The sequence below is a fragment of the Lissotriton helveticus genome, chromosome 1_1 (genome assembly GCF_964261635.1).
Source record: "Lissotriton helveticus chromosome 1_1, aLisHel1.1, whole genome shotgun sequence".
NCBI classification, from domain to species: domain Eukaryota; kingdom Metazoa; phylum Chordata; class Amphibia; order Caudata; family Salamandridae; genus Lissotriton; species Lissotriton helveticus.
Window position 1 is genome coordinate 314,879,766 of NC_136057.1, and position 23,260 is coordinate 314,903,025.

At 43.9% G+C, this 23,260-nt stretch overlaps 1 protein-coding gene across 1 annotated transcript in view; it reads right to left on the reverse strand.

Moving 5' to 3' along the window:
* The window catches only part of MTPN (myotrophin), a 314,032-nt gene extending 293,599 nt beyond the window's left edge, over positions 1-20,433 (reverse strand). The window contains exon 1 of the mRNA XM_078671781.1: positions 20,079-20,433. Within this exon, the coding sequence (XP_078527907.1) occupies positions 20,079-20,150 (72 nt within the window). The 5' untranslated portion in view covers positions 20,151-20,433. The remainder of the gene's footprint in view (positions 1-20,078) is intronic.
* Positions 20,434-23,260: the final 2,827 nt, after the last annotated feature.

The following is a 23,260-nucleotide window of genomic DNA, read 5'->3' on the forward strand; positions in this document are numbered from 1 at the left end:
ATTGTAAATGACAATGCCATTTACTTATCTGTTTTCAAAACCAACACATAAATAAAAATGTTGTCATTTACAATGCCAATAGCTCTAACTTTTGCAAAGGCGAAACCGTTGCATTGTAATGCTGGTCTTCCTCTCTGCCAAGGTGAGCTGCATTCCCGGTCTTTCTTCATCTAGCTCAGACTGCCTGCCAGATGTTCCACAAAAAATGTCTGACCATGTAGGTGGCTGGGCAGCAGTTGTAGGCGCTGTTCTGTGTGCCTCCTCGCACGCTCCATGGGCAAGGTCACAGGTTCAAGGCACGGTGCAGGTCGTATCAACCAAAAATCTTGCCTCGCCAGCCATATTAGATGGAGTTGTGCTTTCCGGAAAGCCAGCACTACTTTCTTCATTACAGCCAGATGCCGAACTGGCAGAAAAGAGAGCTATTTAAGGAGCAAGGGATTTCAGCCAGAAGGTACAGGCACCTCTTGTTTTTGCCACACAAATCTTAAACCATAGGAGGGGGCATGGTTCATCCAGCTCAATTTCAACTTCTTTATATGTTTTTTTATTGAGCACCACGGCACGCTGCTTGCTCTTAATCAGCAGCAATAACGACCCGCCTTTATTTTTTTTCCATGCATGCTCACACGACTTCCTTCATTACCGTCAACCCCGTAAACAATTATCCCTTTAAATGGCGAGCTTGCAATCTCCGACCGCCCTCCCAGAACAATTCTGCCTGTAGTTTAATATGGTTTAACTCTTCTTTTCTTGTCTGTTTAAAATTCATGCCATCTTCCCACCTGGCGTTACCTGTGACTGGGGCTGTGTTCCTACTATCTTTCTTTCCCTCACCAACCCCTTCTTCCGAATCAGGTGGGTGAGAATCGTAAAGCATGGGAGGTAACACATTAGGGTATTTTTTATGTTAGCCCGGTTGAGTATTTTTATTTCATGTCACTTTGTATTTTAATGCACATAATTGTACATTTTAAACTGCATTCTAGTAGCCAACAGTTTACATTGACAATAGAAATGGCAAAATCGTTAAAACCCAGCCTCCTCCATCATAATAAATATTGAAGTTGCTCCTTATCCGCCTGTAACTGTATTTATATACCGCTTACTACCCCGAACGAGGAGTTGAAGTGCTTTTCGGTACATAGCACGCTACTCCGGAACCATGTGATGCACTTCTCATTTTGTATGATGGCCCTTGCCACAAAAGTACCGGGGAGGGAAATGGACCAATCTGCCATACATTGTGGATTTAGTTCATTGGCAGTTTTTAAAGTTCCCTTAAACATCACAAAGATTGCTGGTGAGTTAATTTGCTGGAATTAATATGCACTTTACGCCTCCCCTCACCAACTGGATGGCTACAGGAGCACAGAATACCAATGTGTGAACACATAACAGGCAATATCTCTAATAGATTAGCAATCTGTTTTGCTATTTGGCTCCTTTTCATAAACATTCTTTATACAGAATGACGATGAATAGCAGGGGTTCGCAGCTCACTGTAAATATGGTTGCTGAATCTGTTAGCGTTATACTTCAGTGACCTTATAGCCAAAATACTAATTTTGGTGTAATAGGAATAACATCTCAGTGCATGTACTGTTTTACAATGTTGTGTGGTCAGAAACCCGCATATGTTTAGGACTGCTAAAGTGACGTCTGTTTCCTGATAACGTGTGCATTACTAGGCCTCATCCGACTACACCTACATTACTGTTATAAAAATGTGTTTGTGGCAGTTCTGTAATAAATGTAATAAGTCTTGCATTTGTTGGAGTAATTGGCATTATAAATGCCTTCTAAATGCCAAATTCTTTTTAACCTAGCCCTGTTGCAGTCTGCAGTACCATATGTGGCCAAAAGAGGTCTTTTGGCCACATATTATACTGCACAGGGCAAGTTGGCTAGGTAAAAACATTGGCATTTATAATACCAGTAACTTTAACAAATGCGAGACCTATTGCATTTGGAAAGCTGGTTATACTTGTTAACACTATCTGGACAAAGGTTGCAGCTCACTAGAATCACCTTAAAATGCAAAATATAGCATTAAGCAACAGAAAGCTGACAAGTCAACCTTTGCAAATGTTCTTCCATAACGGAGCAACAAGTGTTTATGCATTTTTAGAAAATGTTGATCCGTTTGAGCTAGAAACAATTTTTTGGGGTTAAAATCTGCAGATTTTGGAGCAGGTAATGAATTATGTGGCAAATAAGGCAAATCTATAATTATATAAAAATTGCCACACATTTGATTCTTTTCAATGGCCCGGGATATAACCAGCACAAAATGAGTCTTGAATTCTCTGTCGAGGTAGAACTTCCACATAACATGTACCTCGTTCCCTTATTTAGAGATGCTTGTTTTGTTACATATGATTTAGTGTAAGAATGAATGTCTACCGCATTTGCCTTTTTCTCGTTTTTGTGAACCTGTTGGACCCGAATCTATAGCATCACCACAATCCTTTTTAGATGCTCCGTAGCAGAATCACTGTTGCTACTGGATGCTCCGCCCATCACCACCCCCTTTTGTACCGTAAGCGGAGTGGAGACCCAAAGTAAAGTCCTATCAGCCTAAACTGTAACAAGTAGATGTCTGGTTAATGGCAACAATTTGTATCTTTCATAACTACAGTCCCTGCTGCTTCCATGAGCTAAGCCATTGCCACTTCACCAAGTTCCAGGGGAATAAAGAATACTTTTTAGGAATATACATATTTCAGCATTAGTCTTGAATCAAGAAAGAGGCACTCCAAATGCAAATCACTTGTGAAGTACACAAAGGACGAATTTCTGCTTTGCTAAAGCCTTTATACCACTGAACAAATGGGTGAATTTCAATCGAAGAGGAGTCTCCTTGTTTTAAGGATTATTGCTGACCTGTGTTACAGCGTGGTATAGGCATCCGCATCATATGGTGCCAAACAAAAACTTTAAAAAAATATATATTCTATATAGTCTATAAATCCAGTAAAATGTTCACAGGGTCTATCTCTGTAGGCACCACTGTGTAGTTGCACGTGAGTCAGACTTTCCATATGAAGTGTTTTTTCTTGCTAAAAACACTGGTACGGTTTGACTATACTTCACAAACCTTTCCCAAGAAAAGTTCATCCACCTCAGCTCTTTCCTGGAAAGTTTCAGGGCGATCCGTCAAGCGGGCCGAGAAAACAAAAAGGGGAAAGCATGTGTGTGGGGGGTGGGTGAGAGGCGGAGAGACCCAAAAAAGCCTTCCACCCTAAGTATTTCCCATAGCAAAAGATCAGTCAATACAAAAAAAAAAAAAATGAAGGTTGCAGGTCTTTCACTGAAGGTAATGAACAATGAGGGCCTGGCCGCAAACTTATTGTAGTAGTAAGATATTACAATAACTTGAAACGAACCATAGAATTTCACAGAAAAAACTAAAGTTAAAGAAGAGCTATGTGTGAGAAAGTAACCAAAACAAGCATTTGCAATGCAATAGGTCTCGCATTTGCGAGAGTTTAAGATATTGGCATTGTAAATGACAATGCCTTTTATTTATGTTTTAAAAACCAATACATAAATAAAAGGCAATGGCATTTAAAATGCCAATAGCTCAAACTCTCACAACTGCGAGACCTATTGCATTGCAAATGCTTGTTATAACAGGGTTTTCAATGTTGGTCCATGGGGGCTTGTTTTAGATTCATTGTTATGCAAATTTAAATTATGTGGACATAATGAAAATCTGTCTGGGACCATGTCCTCCAGAAATACCGGCAAAGATGCCAGATTATGCATAAAAGTACAGTTTGCAAAATGGGAGTGGTTTATATTTTGCTTCTCAAAAATAGTTAATCAGATTTTCAAGCTAACCTTCACCATTCTTCTGCCTGTTAGCCCATCATTAAAGCATGTGGTGTGTTTTTTGTGCCAGGGCAGGATTCGCTGTTAATACCAACTTGTGGAGCTTTATTAGTAGGAGATCATGGATGGAAGGTAAGGGGCTAGTAGAGGTTCTGGATATCGGATGTACACACAATATCGCCTCACTTTTACTCCGTGGTTAGAGAGCCAACTGGATGACTTTCCAGTTGGCTGAAAACTGAATCTTGCTTTTTGGAAAGCAGGATTCTTCCACCGGTGGCAGGTCTAGCTTCACTCAAAAATGTCTCAGTTTTTTAGGGATAAACGGGTGGGGATGTGACAGTCAAACCACAAATGCTGGGACTGGCTACCAGGAGTAACATCAAAAGTCTTGGCTTGCTTTTATTTAATCAAGCTAGACACCAGGATTGGCCGATGAAGGTAAGAGCGGTGGGGGGCGGGGGATTTGACAGACGACTACAAGGGAAAGTTAAATAATTAATGTTCCCTCATCGTCTTCTGTCGAAATCCCACCCCACCTAGCCCCACCACCATTTCCTGCACAGCCATGGCTGCTAGACACCTCGATACACCTGATTCTCCACTAGGATGAGAGCCAGAATGCAAAGCAAGAAGGAGCTCTCATCCCGTGGCGAGTTCTTCTTCAGTCCTTTCCTCTTTTGTAAGGCTACCTCTACTGAATGGCTCTTTGGGATGTCAAGTGTCTTCCACAAGAGAATTTGAACATGAGACAAAGTTGAGATAAGACCAAACAAGCCGAAGTTAATGGCAGAAGTGATCTTACAATAGGGAAATCCATATTCTAAGAGCATAATATTCAATTTAGCAGTTAGCCACTTACATGATCCCAATAATTACTAAGTGCATATTGTCACTGGCACCAGCACACAGTCTGCAATAAGATGATATGGAAGTAAATATGAACCTAAAGACAACATCCTGCAGGAAAATAACGAAATCACATCATAAACAATACTAAATACCACAAAACAAATATTACATTTGGACCACAAGTATTGTGGTTAACAAGACCAATCCCATTATGTGGTTAAATGTTACTATACAAAGTTATTATGTTTATGTCCAAAGCATCTATGTGCTGCGTAGGCTTCATAATGCTGTGATGGACCATGTTTGATGGCTAATTGGACGTTTTAAATGAACAATGAAGCAGCTATTAACTTTAGATGGCTGTAGCTGGTACTGAGCACGCCATGTCAATGATATGCCCTTCCCCAGTGGCATTCAATGTAGGCTGTGAAGCAATGGTTTCATGACCAACTTTAAAGATCACCACTTGCTATATAAAGAAGTTTCACTCGGAATGAATATAAATAAATGCATCTTACGAGGCTAGCCTGAAAATCAGACATGGATCAGAACCCCCTCCACCTGTCATGGGTCCACTAGACATCTGTGAACAGGCGCCTTACAAAGCAATGCATGAGTGAGCACACAGTAAAATATAAAAATTGATACTGTAATCATCCTAACAAATAAGTAGTGAAAATAATTTCTGAACAATACCAGTGAACTTCTGGAAGTCAGTAGCAATATTTTAAGGTCGGAAATATTTAGCCTGCGTCCATTATTTCTGATTTGGAGGCATCCCCCTTCCCTCCAGTGGGGCTCCATTGTTGCATGCCTTCATAACTGTACTGGAATATTGCAGACAGCACCCAGGGATTATCCAGACACCAAAAACACTTAAACCACCTCTCTGGATTTACAACTATTCCCAAATCATAAACCAGTTGGAACCAACATCCTCCAGCTACAACTCGGAAATTGCCAGACTGTTCTGATCTGCAAAGTAGTACACAACAGGTTGCACAACTAATAGCAGGAGTAACGCAAGGGGCGGCAGGCAGAGCTCACACACTTGGATACTTAAATATGTAGGAAACTCGTTTTTACAGGGATCAAATCAATCCTAGCTTAATTTGAATAATAGTTTATACAATCCTACGGGATAAACTATTATTACATAAGTTTAACATCTTTTTCAAATCGGTTTTCATTACAAACATTTAAATGCATGTCTAAAGCGCTGAAATCGCTCGAGCCCGAGCAGTTCGAATATGCCCAGATCATACGGAGCCTGGGAGTACTTTCTCCCAGGGGACCCGTCTGTTACAGCACAATGAGCTCACACCATCAAAATACACTAATTACAAGCATGCCCGCATGCAGATTGTGTGCAATTTACAGCGATTTAGATGTAAACCTTCCAACAAGTAGCTACAGGACAAAACAAGCAAACAAATCCCCCCCGGCCCTCACTTACCTACCTCCGGCCACAGAAACGCTGGAACACGCACACCGCAAGTCGGCCTGGAGCGCGCCTCGGAAGAGACGCGGGAGGACAGGAGCGTGACGTACGTGCACGTTGACGTTCCCGCGCGTTCACGGACCTGAGTAGGCTCGTGCCCAGGTTTGGAGCTGCTCGTTCACAGCTCTGACTCCCTTGGCAGGGAGGAAGGCGGCTATAAGTCTCGTTGGCGGCAGCGCTTCGCGCTGCAACGCCAGCGAGACCTAAACATCCATCAACGGCAGACTAAACAGACAGCCCCTCACTCAAAGTTCCAACAAATTGTGACTCCCAGGGATGTGGAATTCCTATAGCCCGACGCCCGGGACATATTGTTTGGGGTCAAGGGCAACAAGTTTGAATGTGTATTTTGTCCTTGGGACAAGTAGGCCCAACCCCATGCAGCACAAACCTTTTGGCTGCCAGTTTACAGTACCACATTGTGGCTCAGGGAATGTTATCGCTACAATTAAGGTAAAGTGTGTGTTATATGTAATATGTGTGTTAATGCTGTTCAAACTTGTATATATGGTTCATTAACGCAAAGCCTTTATTATTAGGGTGAGCACTAAAAGTAAATGTTTTAAGCTCAGCCTGCACTACGGACGGTGGTTCCAGTATAAAAGTGTACACACATTTTCAAAGTTTAATAATATGAGGCTCTGTATAATGCCCCCAGAATGCTCTCTGATTATATGCAAATATTTGCAGAAGCTTGAAAGCAAGAGTGATGATTCTTTGCTTTCAAAATAAAATGTTCACAAAAAAAAATGCATGTAAGAAAAGAAAACATTTAGCTAAACTACTGTAAGATTTTAGGTACCGTATCTTTGCAGCATAATTTAGTAACATGTTGATGTATGTTAGTATTTCCCAAAAATATTCAGAATGGAAGATCTGTGTAACCAGTTTAAATACGAATATGGAAAACAAGAATAAACAAGCATTGGCAAAGCTAGTGGGTCTGAAATTGGTGGTCAGCCTTTTGGTTTTCTCAAGGAGTGACTTGTCTAGGCACGTTTTTTGTAAAACCTTAACAGTGTGGGAGCTGCTGGGTCCTCACCATTCTAACAAGCATTGGCAAAAGCAAAACAAAAAAATGTTGGTCTCAGCACACATTGCCACAGCGGTTCTGGGCACTGAACAAAACTACTTTGTGTGCCAATATGCTACTTCTAAAAGAGCAAAATACTGTCACTTACAGGGACGCCAGCTGATAGACAGACTTAGACAGAAAAAAAAGAGGTCAGGGTTAACGCCAGGCCTAATTAGAGGCCCAATTATTAAAGAAAGTCTCAAAAGTGCCTCCATGGTATATATCCTTGCATTAAGTGCATATGTACAGTTTCCATGAATTTACAGAAGTAGGCCAAGAAATAGTACTCCCAGAAAATATTTATGAACTGCATTTTAGCATGAGTAAATATGCAGATGTAGATTTGCTTATGTGAAAATCTGAATGTTTTCAAGTTCACTTTTCCTTCAACCACTTTTTTTCCAACCCTGGAGGAAGTTTTAAGTCTGCCACTGTCAGTAGTACATTTCCAACAGTTCTCAGTATGGGAAATGATTAGAGAAGAATTGGTGAAAACCCCTAAAGCATGCACGTTAGTAGGTTTGCACAGACTAAAAAGGGCATTCCAACCCTGGAACTATTGCTTACCACTACCTTCAGCCCCAGTATGTAGACCAGCAGAAACATAGCAGCATAGGGAAATGCTAGTATTCAAACACTACTATGGTATGAACCCTGGTATAATCAGAGAGGCTATATCAGAATTCTTATATGAGATTGTTGCGTAATTTGTTGCTGCATTACATGGCACAAAGGGGACAAGTGGATTTTGTTACAGGACAAGTAGATTTATTAAGCAGCCTGCCCCATGGACAAGTAGATATTTTATTAAATTCCACACCCCTGGACTCCTTGTACTTCTTTTCCGGTACCTGCCGTCGTTTAGTACAACAGTCCAGCAGAAATAGATTAGAATGATATATGGAAAAGTCCACCCAAAAAAATGTAAGTCCATAAAGATCACATAAATGTTGCAAAATATATGTTTTATTCTCTCTTTATTTTTTGTCCATAAAAACACTTGTCTCATACAAAGAATATCCAGCGAACAGTGTTTGTTCAAACAGGATTTTGAACTTAGTCAGGACTGTAAGTAATATACAAGAATAGGAATTCTTACTAGCACATTGGACAGTAAAACACCATGTACCAATACATGTAGAGAACCCCAAAAGTACACCTAGCCCCTATCAAATCCGTTCTCAACCTTGCTGCCAGGCTCATCTCGGACTGTAAGCGATACGATCACATCTCCCCTGTTCTCAAAAACCTCAAATGGCTTCCAATCGAAGGCAGATCCACCTACAAGATTGCCTGCATCACTCACAAAGCCCTTCACCAAAATACCCTCTCTTACCTACCAGACAAACTCCAAAAAGCTGGTAGAACTTTGAGGAGCACTAACGCCCTTGTTCTAATCCCACCTCAGCAAAAAAACAAAGCAACGCAAACTCGCTCATTCGCCGGTAACGCCCTGTCCATCTGGAATACTCTCCCTAAAGACTTACGCTGTAACCCTTCCTACCCTTGCTTCAAAAAAACCTCAAGCTGCTCCTTCTCAACAAATACTGGGGTCCTTAATTATACTCACTGTCTCTGGCCTTGAATTCCCACGCTATTCATTACTTCTACAGCCTCCCCCTTACATATAACCCACCTCTTCCCTCCCTTCGACTACTTTATATCTTAATCTCTCGCCCTTCTCCAACTATTGACCTACTATACAATTCTTCTCTCCCCTCCTGATCTCACATCCTCAAGTGACTACTTGATTTTGAACTTCCCATCTTTAAATCACTCTTAATGTTCAACTGCCTTCCCTTATTTTAACAAGTGTACTTAGTTTTGACCTGTCTTTTGTTTAACCTGTCCTGTAAAGCGCTCTGATACTCTTGGGTCCAGCCAGCGCTATATAAAACCTTTTAAATAAATAAAAAATAAAACTGAAAGAGCGTTCACATATATCGAAACATAAAATATAACAATTATATAGCAACACAGATAAACGTGACAATACTTAAAAAAGAATCTGAAATTAGAAAACAAGTGACAACAATACAGTTTTTTTTTTAAATACATCAACACATTACACAATTGTTACCAAATTATAACATTCAATGGGCTTATAGAATCGTTTGAATCAAGAGGGGGCTAAAACATGTGAAAATAATAGGCTCACTCCCATCAACTAGTGCTTAGTTCTTAGTAACTCAAGCAAAGTAATGCACTATTAAGGCGTCTTCTACAAACAGTAGTTGGATATTTTATACTGAGTTAATAAATTCCCAATCATCATGTTGTGGGCTCATTTCCTGCCTATCGTTCTCAGCAGGAGAATTCTTTCCTCTTCTTTATGAAATCCTTCCAAGTACGTTGGAAAAGTGTCTAATGTAAATACATCTCTCATATTCAAGGATGAGATCTATCCAGGCAAAGGTATTTGTGCTTTCAGAACCCACATAAGTGTTGATTTATGCGTGTTGTGTGCTTTTGTACATATGGACTAATTGCACTTACGGGGATATTACTATTGGGGGATTTTTGCCCCTACAATACTGAATTTTGTGTGTCTTCATGAAGTGTGGATTTGATCAGGAGCTATATTGAGGTTGTCACAGGAGGTTTTCACAATGTGATGTTGTGCTCTTTTCCCGTATAATCTATTTTGATATTTTGCATGTTATGTGCAGATACTGATGACTTGTTTTTGCGTTTCATCTATTTACATAGTATTCATATTCGTAAAACACCTACAGGTATCATCTTTAGAGGGATACCTCCCAGAATATTTTCTGAAAGCACAAATACATTTGCCTAGATGGATCCAATCTGTGAATATGAGAGATGTGTTTTATATTAGACACTCATCCAACATACCTGGAAGGATTTTATATAGAAGAGGGAAGAATTTGCCGTACTGGGAGTATAAAGTAAACTAATGTATATAAGGTATGTTCCGTTTAAATAACATATAGGGGATAAGTAGATAAAATGTGTGTGACCCCTCTGTGGTTAAGAAAAATAGGTAGGGAATGAACCTGCAACATGATGAATTAGGATTTAGTAACCCACTATAAAACATCCAAGTACTGTTTGAATAAGATGCCTTAGTAGTGCATTACTTTGCTAGAGTTACCAAGAACTAAGCACTAGTTGATGGAAGTGAGTTTATTATTTTCACATGTTTGAGCACCTCCTGCGATGCTATAGGCCCACTGAATTTTATAATTCTTCAAAATTGTGTAATGTATTGATGGTTTTCTTTTTTTGTAATTTTTGTTTTCTAATTTCAGATTCATTTTGGAATAGTGTCATGTTGTATGTGTGTTGCTAAAGAATTGTTGTATATTATGTTTCGATATATGTGATGATGCATGGAAGTGAAACAATTTTTTGGTTTTTTTTCTCTTCTTGTACGTAGTGTTGTATGTCCCAATGTGCCAGTAAGATTTGTTATATTCTTCTTTTTTCTATATTACTTACAGTCCTGACAATGTTCAAAATCCTGTTTGAATGAAAAGCGTTGGCCGGATGTTCTGTGTATGAGAAAAAAAAAATGTATGGACACAAAGTTAAGAAAGAATAAAATATTTTGAAACATGTACGTGATCGGATTTGATTTTATGATTTATAGAGCGCTCGAATGCCCGAGGGCGTCTTGGCGCTGTCAAAGAATTAAGCTGCTTGCCGGTGGATCGGGTGCTCCCTCAGGCTAAGATGAGAAAAGCCAGGTCTTTAGGTTCTTTCGGAAGGACCACAATGAGGGGCTGTTTTTCAGTTCGACGGGAAGCTTGTTCCATGTTTTTGCTGTGTTGCCTATGAAGCTTACCCCCCCCACCTTAGTTGTTTAAATCTGGGGGTCATGAGGAGCTTGGCACCGCTGGATCTAAGAGTCCTGATCGGTTCATAGGGTTTTAGGCTTCTTTTTAAGAAGCGTGAGCCTGAGCTGTGCAGTGTTTTGTAGGCTAGACAGGCTGACTTAAACTGGATCCTTTTTTCTACAGTGAGCCAATGAAGGCCTCTCATTTTTTGGGCTACTGATTCTAACTTAGGAATGTTCAGAACCAGCCTGGCTGCCGCGTTCTGGAGCCGCTGAAGCTTTAGTAACAGCTGTTTTTGAAGTCCTGCATATAGAGCATTGGCATAATCTAATTTAGATAGGACTAACAAGGTAAGCAGGGTTTTGGAGGTGTCAGGTGGAATGTATGGCAGCAGTTTCCTGATTAGTTTCAGTGTGTACCAAACAGATGAGGAAAGGTTGTTCATTTGAGCTTCGAAGGTTAGTTTGGAGTCAAATATGAAACCTAGGTTCCTCACTTTGTCCACCGGCGAAGGACATCTGCCCAGGCTGTCTGGCCACCAGAGGGCTAGACCAGATGTCCGGATCGGCCCCCAGTAGCATAACCTCCGATTTATCGCCATTCAACTTTAAGCAGTTGTCCTGCATCCAGTGACTGACCTGGTCCATGCAGAGTTTGAATCTCTCCGCGGTCTCAGTGGTATTGTTTGAGATTGCCAACACTATTTGGGTATCATCCGCGTAAGATAGAGGGACAAACCCACAGTTCCTGATGATGTTGACTAAAGGGGCAGCATAGAAATTTAAAAGGGACGGACTCAAGGACGAGCCCTGAGGAACCCCACATGGCAGATCGAAGGATTTGGATACAAATTCCCCAAGCTGAACGGAGAAGTTTCTGTTTTCTAGAAAGGAGGCCAGCAAGTTGATAGTAGATGCATCAAGGCCTATATCTCGTAGCCTGCTTAAGAGGATATCATGGTTCACAGTGTCGAAGGCCGCCAACAGATCTAATAAAATGAGGGCGGCCTTCCCCCCAGCGTCCAAAATACTTCTGATTTCCTCCGCCGCCATCACCAAGGCGGTCTCAGTCCAGTGTTCCTCCCGGAACCCATATTGGGAGTCATCTAGGGCATGCGTGTCCCTGACAAACACTGCCAACTGCAAGTTCAGCAGTTTCTCAAGGATTTTAGCCTGGAAAGGAATTCTTGAAATTGGCCGGAAATTAGCTGGTATGGAAGGGTCAAGACTAGGTTTCTTGAGTAATGGGAGTACCGAGGCTGCTTTCCATGCTTTCGGGAAGCAGCTGGACTAAATTATGTTCCTGAAGAGTGGCTGGAGTTGGGCGCTAAGCAGTTCAGGGAACATGTGCAGAACCTTAGGTGGGCAAGGGTCCATAAGGCCTGCGGATTTGGTGGACAGTACCAGTAGTCTGATCTCTTCTACCGAGGGAACTGAAAAATTAAATTTGGGAATAGGGGGGCTAAGGTCTGAGGGACTGTCCTGAGTGGGGTGATCAGGTAACCTAGCACCCCCTGCATCTGGTACAGTGAGCCTCTTAGAGAAGGAATTGTATATTAGTCACACCATGCCGTAAAGAACTATCCTAATTTGTTGCATAGGTCTGTGCTACCAGCGACCTGTTTGGTCGCGGGCTCTGTAAGTTTCATTACCGTGCAAACAATTCTTTACTAGAGTCTTTGGCATCGTTAATTTTTTTTAACGAAAAATGCTGATTTTTCTTCCAAAATCACATTTTTGTAAGTGGCTAAGGTTTTGCAATAATCGACTTTCTCCTTTGACCCGTAGTTGGCCCTCCATCTCCTTTCTGCCCTCCTGCATGTTTGTTTTTGCAGTCTTAATTTCTCAGAAAACCAAGGTTCAGAGCGTTTACTCCTGTTTTGATTTTTAATTTTGATGGGGGCGACTGACAACACTGCAGATTAAATCCAGTTTTCTACTGGGGATGAGGCTATTTCGCAGTCCTTATCTAATTCTAAAGTGGTGGAGCCAAGCCGTGAGTGAAGTTCGGAGATATCTATCCTTTCCCAGTCCTGGTAAGGGCGCTCCCTCTCCCGAGGTGCCCTGACCATTTTAGTCTGGTCCAGTTTTATGGAAAAATGAACTACCAGGGAACAGACAGCACTTCTCCTATTGTGATATTGGGATTCGAGGTAAATATTCCGTCCAGGGTATGCCCAGCGGAGTGAGTTCCCTGTTTCACTAATTGGGACATGCCACAACTAGACATTGTCTCAAAAAATGTAGTCGTATTATTGTCATCAACTCTTTCCAGGTGGATGCTGAAATCCCCCAGGATTGTGAAGTCTGCCCTGGATAAGCTAGACTCCAGAGCGGGCCCCAATAGTTGTGCCAAGGTTATATTTGCCTTGGGAGGCCTGTACAGTAGAAGGCCAGAGAACGTATAATTATTCGTGATGCAAATTTTAAAAGGTAATGTTTCACACTCAGGGGAGTTAAAACTCTCGAGTCCCTGTACATGAAGTGTGTCCTTGCTGATGATGGCTAGGCCATCACCCCGTTTCCCGGTTCTGTCGGCGCGAAGGAGTGAATAACCCGTCGGCACTGCTAATGCAAGGTCAATGCCCGACGATCTATCCGCCCAGGTTTCCGTTATGAACAGAAGGTCCAGGTTATAAGTGTCAATCATGTTTGCTACTTCAGTATTATGTTTCACAAGGGATCTAGCATTCACTAGGGCTGCCTTAGTATGTAAATTTACAGGATGACCCTGTAGCAGGCAGCGTGGAGCTGCTATCTTACAATGTGAGTAGGAGAACTCATGATGACAGCTTGAACAGTATTTGACTTCGTCATCAGGATTGAGGGGTGCACAGGGGGGTTTTGGCCTTGGGTCCCTCAGTTGTGTGCTGTTGAAGACTCTCCTATTTATATTGGTTAATTTTTGAGCAGGGATTACGGCCCTGGGCCCGTGCCAGGCGCGCACGAGTCAGCATCTGTTTAAATTATCCCAGGGCTTCAACGACTAGCCCGCTCACCCCCGTACTGCTCTCCTAAGCCGGAAGTGCTGTGCTCGCTACCTGCGCCCTCCGTACAATCGGCACTTGCCGTGACGGACCGGGGAGCTTTGGCGGGTAGCTGGAGCCTAGGAGTCAGAGCAGAGGCGGTAAGGAACAAATGTCTACAGTATTAGAATCACCGTAGCATTTATTTCAACAGTTTTAAAATCCCCGTTTTAAAAGCGCATATACAGTCTAAAATCACCATACAGTTGCTTAAAATGAGCGTAGCTTTTTCATCTTTATGGACTATGATTTTTCCAGGTGCACCTTTATATTTTTAATTTACATGTGAGCAAGGTAGGATTTTAACTTACTCTTAAAAAAAATTTAAAACACTTAGACGTTCACTGGAAAGGAACTACTGTTTACAAAACAAAACCAAGGAAATTAGCCAGCTATACGTAAATGGCATAAGTGTAACTTGCACAGCTGTAATGCAATGCTTATGACCTCTCACATTACATCACCAATAACATCTGAAACCTAAAGCAGTGCAAGTTATACTTACGTCATTTACCTATATCTGGCTAATTTCCCTGGTTTCACAATTTTTGAACCGTCGGTTTTTGCAGTTAATTTCTATGTTTTTTGTTTTTAAAACTGGCTTATAATCGTACTACCTTTCTCACGTACAACTCTACTTTAACCTCTGGTTTCAGCTAATTAACCAGCCAACACAGAGAACGCCCTATATCCCCATTATTCTTATTTGGAATCCCCATACTGCCCATACGCATTTGTTTACCATGACATACACACATTCTTTCGAATGGATAGAATTTCAAAACATCCATCAAACTACATCCCAGTCACCTCTTACACTACCTGCGCACACCATCACTGTCTGACTTTCTGCCCGCACAGATGGCATCAACATATGACCTATCTTGACCACAGTGCACTCAGTCCCCATCGCGAATATAAAAATCCCTCATCTGACCCCACCAGGGCACAAGTCAGGGGTACACATAGATAAACGGTGTCCACCTACTATTTTCACAGGGTGGACGCAGTCCCCCTTGCCAAGACGTTGGGCCCTCAGAAATATGCTGAACGTGTCCTGGTGTAGGACACCGGGACACGTTTGGCTGTGCCTGTACATTGTCTGCTTTCAATTCCCAGCAGCAACGTGCAAGCAGCAAGTCAGCTTTTTTTCACCTCCAGCTGGGCAGACGTCAAGGGGCCACTAGGCCTCCCTTTGCTTGAATATCCTGACTGGAGGTGGCCTGGAACCTCACACTTACATGTAAATGCCACAGAGGGGAAACAAAGGCTCACAGCTTGTTATCTCTTCACACTTACTTAAGAGAGGCAGGCTGTTAGACCTGGCATAGCTTGGCGTGATTACCCCCGACTTTTTGCCTTTGCCTCCTGTGAAGTTAGATGCTGTAGGAACTTGCTACTGCTAATCAGTGTGCAAGTACAGATGTTCCCTGTATAAATTGTAGTGGTGTTTGGTTGTCTCTGATTGGTATGTTTGCCTTACTAGCAAGATCCATAAGTGATGTGCACTGTGTGTGCCAGAGCTAGTACTAAAGAAATGCGCAAAGAGGGAACATAGGTCTTCAGTGTAGGGTCTGCGCGCATTGTGCTAAATTAGCATGTTGTCCTGATGTGCTACCAATTGTCAGGCCTTACTTTCCCTTACTTTTCCTTTTGCATACACATGTGGCACCCCTGTAGGACATCCTTGGTAACCCCTAGGGAGGGTGCAGTGTAGGTAAACGGCAAGACCTGTGCCAGTGTGGGTCCTAGGCTCCGACAGGGAAAACGGCTCCATTTTATTTTCCCTGATGCCCATAGGACAGAATGGGGGAGGCTGAGTGTAGTATTGTTAGCCTAGTTTCCCAAGAATTGGAAATGTAACAGTGAAGTTAGGTATGTCTGAACTCACAGTGTCATAACGCATCTTTTTGGGTAGATGGTTTTGTCGCTGTGTGTCCAGAAACGGCTGTTTGAAAAAATGGCAGGGATTGTGCTTTAGACCTTTTTGCGTATCTCAGCCGAGTGTGAATTGCCTGCCTGGATCTGGGAGAGGTGAGAAGGGCTGAGGGAGGTCGTTCCCCTCGGGGAGGGGTGGAGACAGTGCCAGGCTGCCCTGCACCTGCAGCATGGAGAAGAACTGTAACCCCAAGACTTTGGTTAGGTTTTTGTCATGTTGACGATGTCGTCGATAACGGTCTCGTTCAGAGAAGTGCTGGGAGCGCTTTGAAGACGCTGTGGACCGGTCGAGTCTCTGGCGGCTTCGACCTGTCCACGATCGGGAAGAAAACCTCTGCCTCAGGAAGAGTTGCTGATTAGGCTGCGGGAGACACTTGACCCTTGATCTGGGGCTTGTGGGCAGTTTGCAGCTCTTAACCGAGAAGAGACTGAAGGGGTGCTGCAGTGGGTTATGCCCCCCACGCCCACTTCTCCTTGAGCAGGACTTTGCTGTATGCTGCGTCCTGAACCCCAATGGCCCGAGGTGAGCTGGCTCCCTGTTCGGAAACACAGGAAATTAAAAGTTTTCAGGAAGTCTCAAGTGGCCCAGTGGTGGGACTGTGTCGTGGCAGCCTGAGACATCCGAAGGGGTGCCCGAGGTGATCGTGGGCACCCAGAGCGAATCAAGAATGATGAGCAGGGTGTGTGTCTTGGTGAGGCTACAGGTGTTTGAGCGCCTGTGGATTGTGGGCATCATGGAAGAGAGCAGAGTTTCAGGACGCGCAGGGTGTGCGTATCGCAGTGCAATCCGGGCACTAGTGAAGTGTGGCGGGCCCTTGTGGGCACAAAGTAGTAGCGAGTCTCCGACACGCAAGTCGGTTTGTGGTGGTGCAGCCAGAGCGATAGTGGAGAGCGCCTGGTACCTCTTGTGCACCAGGAGGAGAGGTGAGACTCAGACGCGCAGTGTACGTGTTGTGGTGCGCAGCTGAAGACCATGTGCACCAGGAGACGGAGAAGTCCTGACCGGGCTGGAGAGGGGGGCCCTACAAGGCAACGTAGGGTTGCCTAAGCGTCGTGGGAAAGGCTGTGTGGAAGAAGTTTGTCCTGAACGCTGGAAGCCCGGACCGGCAGCCCCGCAGGAGCTGAACTACCGGCCCGAGCACGCCTAGCCTGTGGTGACAAGGTTCTGGAGTGAGGCCAAACCGCTGCGGCAGGAGAGGAGAGTGGGGTAGCGTTCCCCCCCCAGGTAAAGTGAATCATATGCGGCTGTGGGCCCTCTACTCTCTCAGACTCTCGCTGCTGGCAGCTGTGTGCGCCTGTCGCTTCGGCCCAGATCTCGGTCAGTGCTGGTCCAGGAAGGGGCAGTACAGGGGCCAGGGCCAAGAGTGAAACATGTGTGTGTTCATTGATCTGTGCTGGGGGAACCGGTCGCACAACTTCTAAAAACAGTCATAACACTTTGCATATTTGCTGCTAATGAACTATTGGACAATGTCTGACACTAAAGGTGATTAACGAACTCAGGGGTTAGTGCGCTACGCACTACAGTATGTTTCTCTTGCCGGATACAGGATCCTAGCGTAGCGCACTGCATTAGTTATTTACTGTACTGAATTGCACTGTGACGCATTACCTTATTCCTTCCTTGCACATGACATGCGGGTGGTGATACTCATTACATTGTTTTCCTATCGCGCTGTACGTAATTGTAGAGTGACGCATTGCTGTATTCCTTCCTTGAACAGGACATGCTGGTAGCGGACCGAGTTGCACTATCTTGCGTTGACTCAGTACATGATCTTGACGCTACGGATTGCATTGTTTCACTGTGGCACTGTACAGAAACCCCATCGTTAAGTAGGGCAGTATTCCTTGTATTTTGCAAAGTGTGTGAATCTGGTGATACAACGTACCTAACCGGTTGATAACAGTAAAAAGTCAGCATAACTGTTGGTTAGAAGCGGTGTTTGAAAATTAGGACTGCCCAACCCACCGGAAACACGATCACCCAGTGTATATATGTGGGAGTTGTATTGTGTGGTCATTTCGTATATCTTCTTATATAAAGTATACTCGTTTTATGTAAACTCGTGTGGAGTCCATTTGTGGTGACATCATTGGGACTGCTGTGGGCGTGGCTGCACAAACGGAACACTCGTGCCTTGGCGATAAACCTGGCTGCTCGTGTCAAGCTACTAAGGGGGTGAGCAGGGCTGTCTCAGACAGTGTTCTTTTTTGGACAAACGTGGGAGCAGGGAGGTCCTGGTCGCACACTTGACAACAACGGTGCACGCGGGAACACTAGCTTCTAACACAGGCTTTTGCCTTTGTTCAGCCCCTGTATATAACAGATTCATGCACTGTAATAATGTCCAATGGTGGTCTGTCGCAGTATTTACACAAATAATTTCAGAAGCACTATTTTATTTCTTTTATAGAGCTACACAACCCAATGCAGAGTGTCAGAGCTCCTTACGTAACATACACATTGATAATAAACCATGTACATGTGTAACTCAATGTACAAGAGGAGTTACAAGATGAGCTACAAGAGAAAGGGTTACAAGGTACATGAGTCACATGTCCTTCGTAGCTCATTGTGCTATGTTACAAGGATTACAATTTATGACCTGCAGGTAACAAAAGGGTCTCTGTGTTAAAAGCAGTAACCCACTTTACTACCAACATAAAATAAAAATCTGTCATCAGCATGTTCCGTGATGTGCTTAGCAGGAGACACATTAATCACATTAATCTTACACTACTTTGATTCAAATCTGGGACTTCACAAAACATAGACCTTTCTAACAAACGTTTAACTCCAGAGTTATTTCACCATTACTACTCTGGGATTTACTGGCCACCTTTACAGTATATGCCTTAACCCAATCAAATATTTTAAAATGTAGAATTTGCAACTAATTAAGCATAAAAGATCTACAGCCATGCTTCTCTCTGATGCCAATTTCTTTATGGCAGGGCTTAAAAAAATAAAGGAATTAGTAGAGGCCCAGATTTTGCGTCAGGATGGATATACTGTTTTGGCACAACCTTGACGCCAAACCTAATTTGTAGAATCTCATAAATGTACTGATGATGATACCTGATAATCATATGTGTGAGGTCTTAACATCTGATGTCACTTCTTGTGATGTCACATGTAGACACATCATGTGCTGCAATGGCACGCGTCACGATTTCACTTGCATACTGCCTAACCTGGTTAGTCCCGCCACATTTTTTTTTAGAACTTGTACCCATCCAGCAAATTAACCACCTTCCTTCAGTGCTTAATTTATGCCGGTGGTGGACAGGCACCCGTTTATGGGGGGAAAGTTGATTCTTCCATTATTAAACTGACCTAGAGCAAAATAAACGCAAAGAAGGGAAAGTGAAGGAGGAAGGGAAAGTGAAGGAGGAAGGGAAAGTGAAGGAGGAAGGGAAAGTGAAGGAGGAAGGGAAAGTGAAGGAGGAAGGGAAAGTGAAGGGGGATGAGAAAGTGAAGGGGGATGAGAAAGAGGAAATACGTGGCAAAAGTAGAAAGGTTGTGTTAAAAACTAAACAAGAGTGAGAAACGGCCGTAAGGCATCAAGCGGAAACGAGACTAGACAATTTGGTATCCGTCAACACGGGTATTGGAATGATCAGAGCCAGACTCCAATACAAAAACTTTAGGTCCTACGCGTTCACTACCTAAATATTGATCTTGACCAGCCATTAACCACCCAAGATTAGAGCACCGCTGCCAAGTTGTGTCCAATTAAGTTGTTCAATACTAATGCTCTTAACCTCCTAGCACTACGAAACCCCAAAAAAGGAATACACACAAGTGTGTATGCACCCGTTATGGTTTCTCATTACAGCCTCGTCCGACAGTAGCAGCGACTTCCATTCAAAAAGTCACCTTTGATCCCCCCACGCACCCCGCCATGCTTCATCCTCCCAGTCCAGGACACAACCAGTCCTAGCTCCCCGCTGTTTTAACTCAACCTATTATAGTATTCGCAGCTACCTACTACCCTCTATTACACTACCCCGCCCACTGAGTTCAACAATTCCGAGCGGGCTTACCGCGTTCATCTGCTCTTTGACTGCGTCCAGGTCGCCGTTCTTGAGCGCCCAGATAAGTTCCTTGTCTCCCATGATCAAAGCGGCAGGCAAGTGCGGAGACTAAGACAATAAAGGTTCCGTTAGAAACCAGGGCACTTAGAGACTGCTTCTGGACACACCGGGTAGAACCTTCAGGCAGACAGCACACTTCCGCTTCCGGTTTAAGTGACAGGGCACTGCTGCTGCTTCCGGTTTTTGACTTCTCGCCGGGCATGCATCAAGCAGCCAAGACCGCGCCACGAGTGGGTGTGGTCAATAAGAGAGCGGAAGCCAAGATTGGTGGGGGTAAATGTCCATCATTGTCTTCTCGAGTACTGAGCTACGTATGATCACGCCCCTAACCACATTCGTCAGATAGCTTAAACAGGAATTTGCCAAGGAATAACTTGCGCGGTATTTTGAAAGAGTCTTTTTTGCAGAGGAAGCGTCGGCTGCACACCGTTCTTTTTCCCGTTGTAGGAGCTTTCCATCGTTTCAGTTTCTTTTAATAAAAATGTAAAGTTTAAACGCAGTTGTTTTAGTTCTCTTTCAGTTTATGATTTTTCTTAATTTAGTTAATGTAGTTTCCTATGCAATTAAAAATTTGCAAACATTCGTGACAAGAATTTTCAGTTAAGGACACAGATTATGCTTCTCTTTTCTTTACATCTCAAACAAATGAAGCAGTATACCCTGAAGCCAGTGGTCGAAGTGGGGAAAAAAAGTAGGGGAACTGTGGGTGGAGAATCAGAGGGTGGGAATAACCTGAGGATTGGATCAGTGGGCGGAGTTCGATGTCGGGCCAGGATGCGCAAAACATCCCAATCTTTATTATTTGTGTGGCATTTCACTGACCAGTTACAGCTTATTATGTTATGTAATTCAACCAATGGATACACATGATTATTTTTTTTTTTTTTTTATTTCAAAATATTTTTATTGAAAATAAAATTTTTCATATCCATAGAAAAGACATTCTTAATACTGTACTGGTCTTGCAAGATTGCGGCCTGGCGGGGCCTGAGAGAGAAAAAAGGAAAGGAGAGAGAAAAAGAGGGGGGGGGGGGGGTTGGTTATCGTTCCAGGTATGCGTCGAGAGCTTCCCACATATTCTCCTTGGCTGTATGATTTGCCGCCTTTTGCTTGGCGGTGATATTATCTGCCCCCCTGAGGAAGGTTACCCAGTTGAACCAGCGCTTGAAAGTGGCTTTGCTGGTGTCCTTCCAGTCACCCAGAATCGTTTTCACTGCAGCCGTTAGAAGGACATCGACCAGGTCTCGTATTTCTTTAGACTGCACATGATTATTTAACGATTAATATGAGCTATTGACATTAGAAACATTAAAATACTTACCAGGAACGCCGCCGCCACCGCCAGGAGTCAAACGCCGCCACCACCGAGAGTCATTATCACAAACCGCAACTCCCCCCCAGGACTACAATCCCCGGTAGGCTCAGCGGCGGCGCGCTCCAGTGACAACACGCCAGCGCCAGGAGGCGCATAAGACCGGCACAAAGCCCGGCTGAGTGGGGGATATTAAAATACTTACCAGGAACGCCGCCGCCACCGCCAGGAGTCAAACGCCGCCAGCGCCGATAGTCATTCTTATAACAAACCGCACCGCCGCCCCTGGACTTCAATCCCCGGTAGGCTCAGCGGCAGCGCTCTCCGGTGACGACACGCCAGCCCCAGGAGACGAGACGGGCAAAGCCCGGGCCAAGGGCGGGCCCGTTCAAGACTGGAAAAGGACGGGACGGGCCACCCCGCTAACGATCTGTGTAACAGCATAAGGTTAGTGCCCTATAACATCCTTCTGGGGTAATTTATACTGCTTGTTAAGACATTAGAAAAATCCTCTGTTGAAAGCAAGCATGGCTGTAACATCGTAAGAAGGAATAGTGGGAAGAAAATCTACTGGGGGTTCACTTATGGGCACCTTAGATGACTTCCTTATTAGGGTATTTTCAGCCCTGGCCAAGGACATAGAACTTACTGAGAAAAGACTCTCCTTGGATATAGCCTTTGACAAAAGATCTTCCCTGGGCCCCCTGGCAAAGTCAAGATCGCCAACAAGTCAACAAGCTGACTCCCAGGGGACGCTTCCTCCGTCCAGAGTGGAGGCGAGAACTTTATCGCCTCAGCCAGTGATTATTCTGGATACATGTGAGATCACTCCCAGTAGTAGGGGTCGTGATAGTGATGTAGATAGAGTCCCATCGCCTAACATAAGAACTCGCTCGGCAAGGCAAGTAAAACAAGGATTGGCACAGCAGAAGGGGGGGGGGTGCCAATAAAAAGAAAGCGCCCTGGAGCAAATTCACACGCTGGGGGGAGAAAGGCAAAGAACGCAAAAAACTCTGTTCCAAAAGATGACTTGGTGGTAGAACCACCAGCAAGTCCGATGCAACCCGGATTGCCTGGTGAAGATAAAGATGGGCATTTCAACCTCCCGGAATCTGTGGCAGAGGAATCATACTTGGATTTGGGCCCTTTGTTCTGGAAAAGACTGCAGGGCACTTTTAAGAAGTTATGCCACCCAATTCATGATCGGCGAACTCAATAGAAAATAGACTGGTGTACCTTGAACTTTCACTTGCACAACCCCAAAAACAGGCAGGATTAAGGCACAGTGCCACAATTGCTCGGCCGATAACATCATCAGTTCATAATATGACTGACTCTAGTACTGGTGTTGTGTTGGCTGGAGGGGGCAATGCTATTCAGTCTGGTAAGGGGGTGCCCCCTCGACCTACTGCGTCGGTAGGGGATGGGAGGTTAGCACAAAGCAACAGACCCTCCCAGGCTAACAAAGTAACCAATGTTTCAGTCCCGGCTCAAAATAAGTCAGTGACTGAGACATCAACAGTGGGTCATAGAATAACCCAGGGAGACAGGAGCAGTAGGGAAGTTAGGCAACAAAATGTGCCCCCCTTGCCTATGGCATGTAATGACACACCTTTACCCAATATTGACCTCCCTCCCCAATCAGCCCCTTTTGTAGTAGTTTTGGTTGGGTTCCACCAGTAGCCCAGGGGAAGCGAGAATCCTAACTAGATCTTAAGCACAAGTGTATTTTTTGGCTTAACAAGTCTCGCCCATTGCCAACCAATATGCGGGCAGAGATCCTGGGTGTTAGGCGAGTCAACTGGATAGGATCAGCATG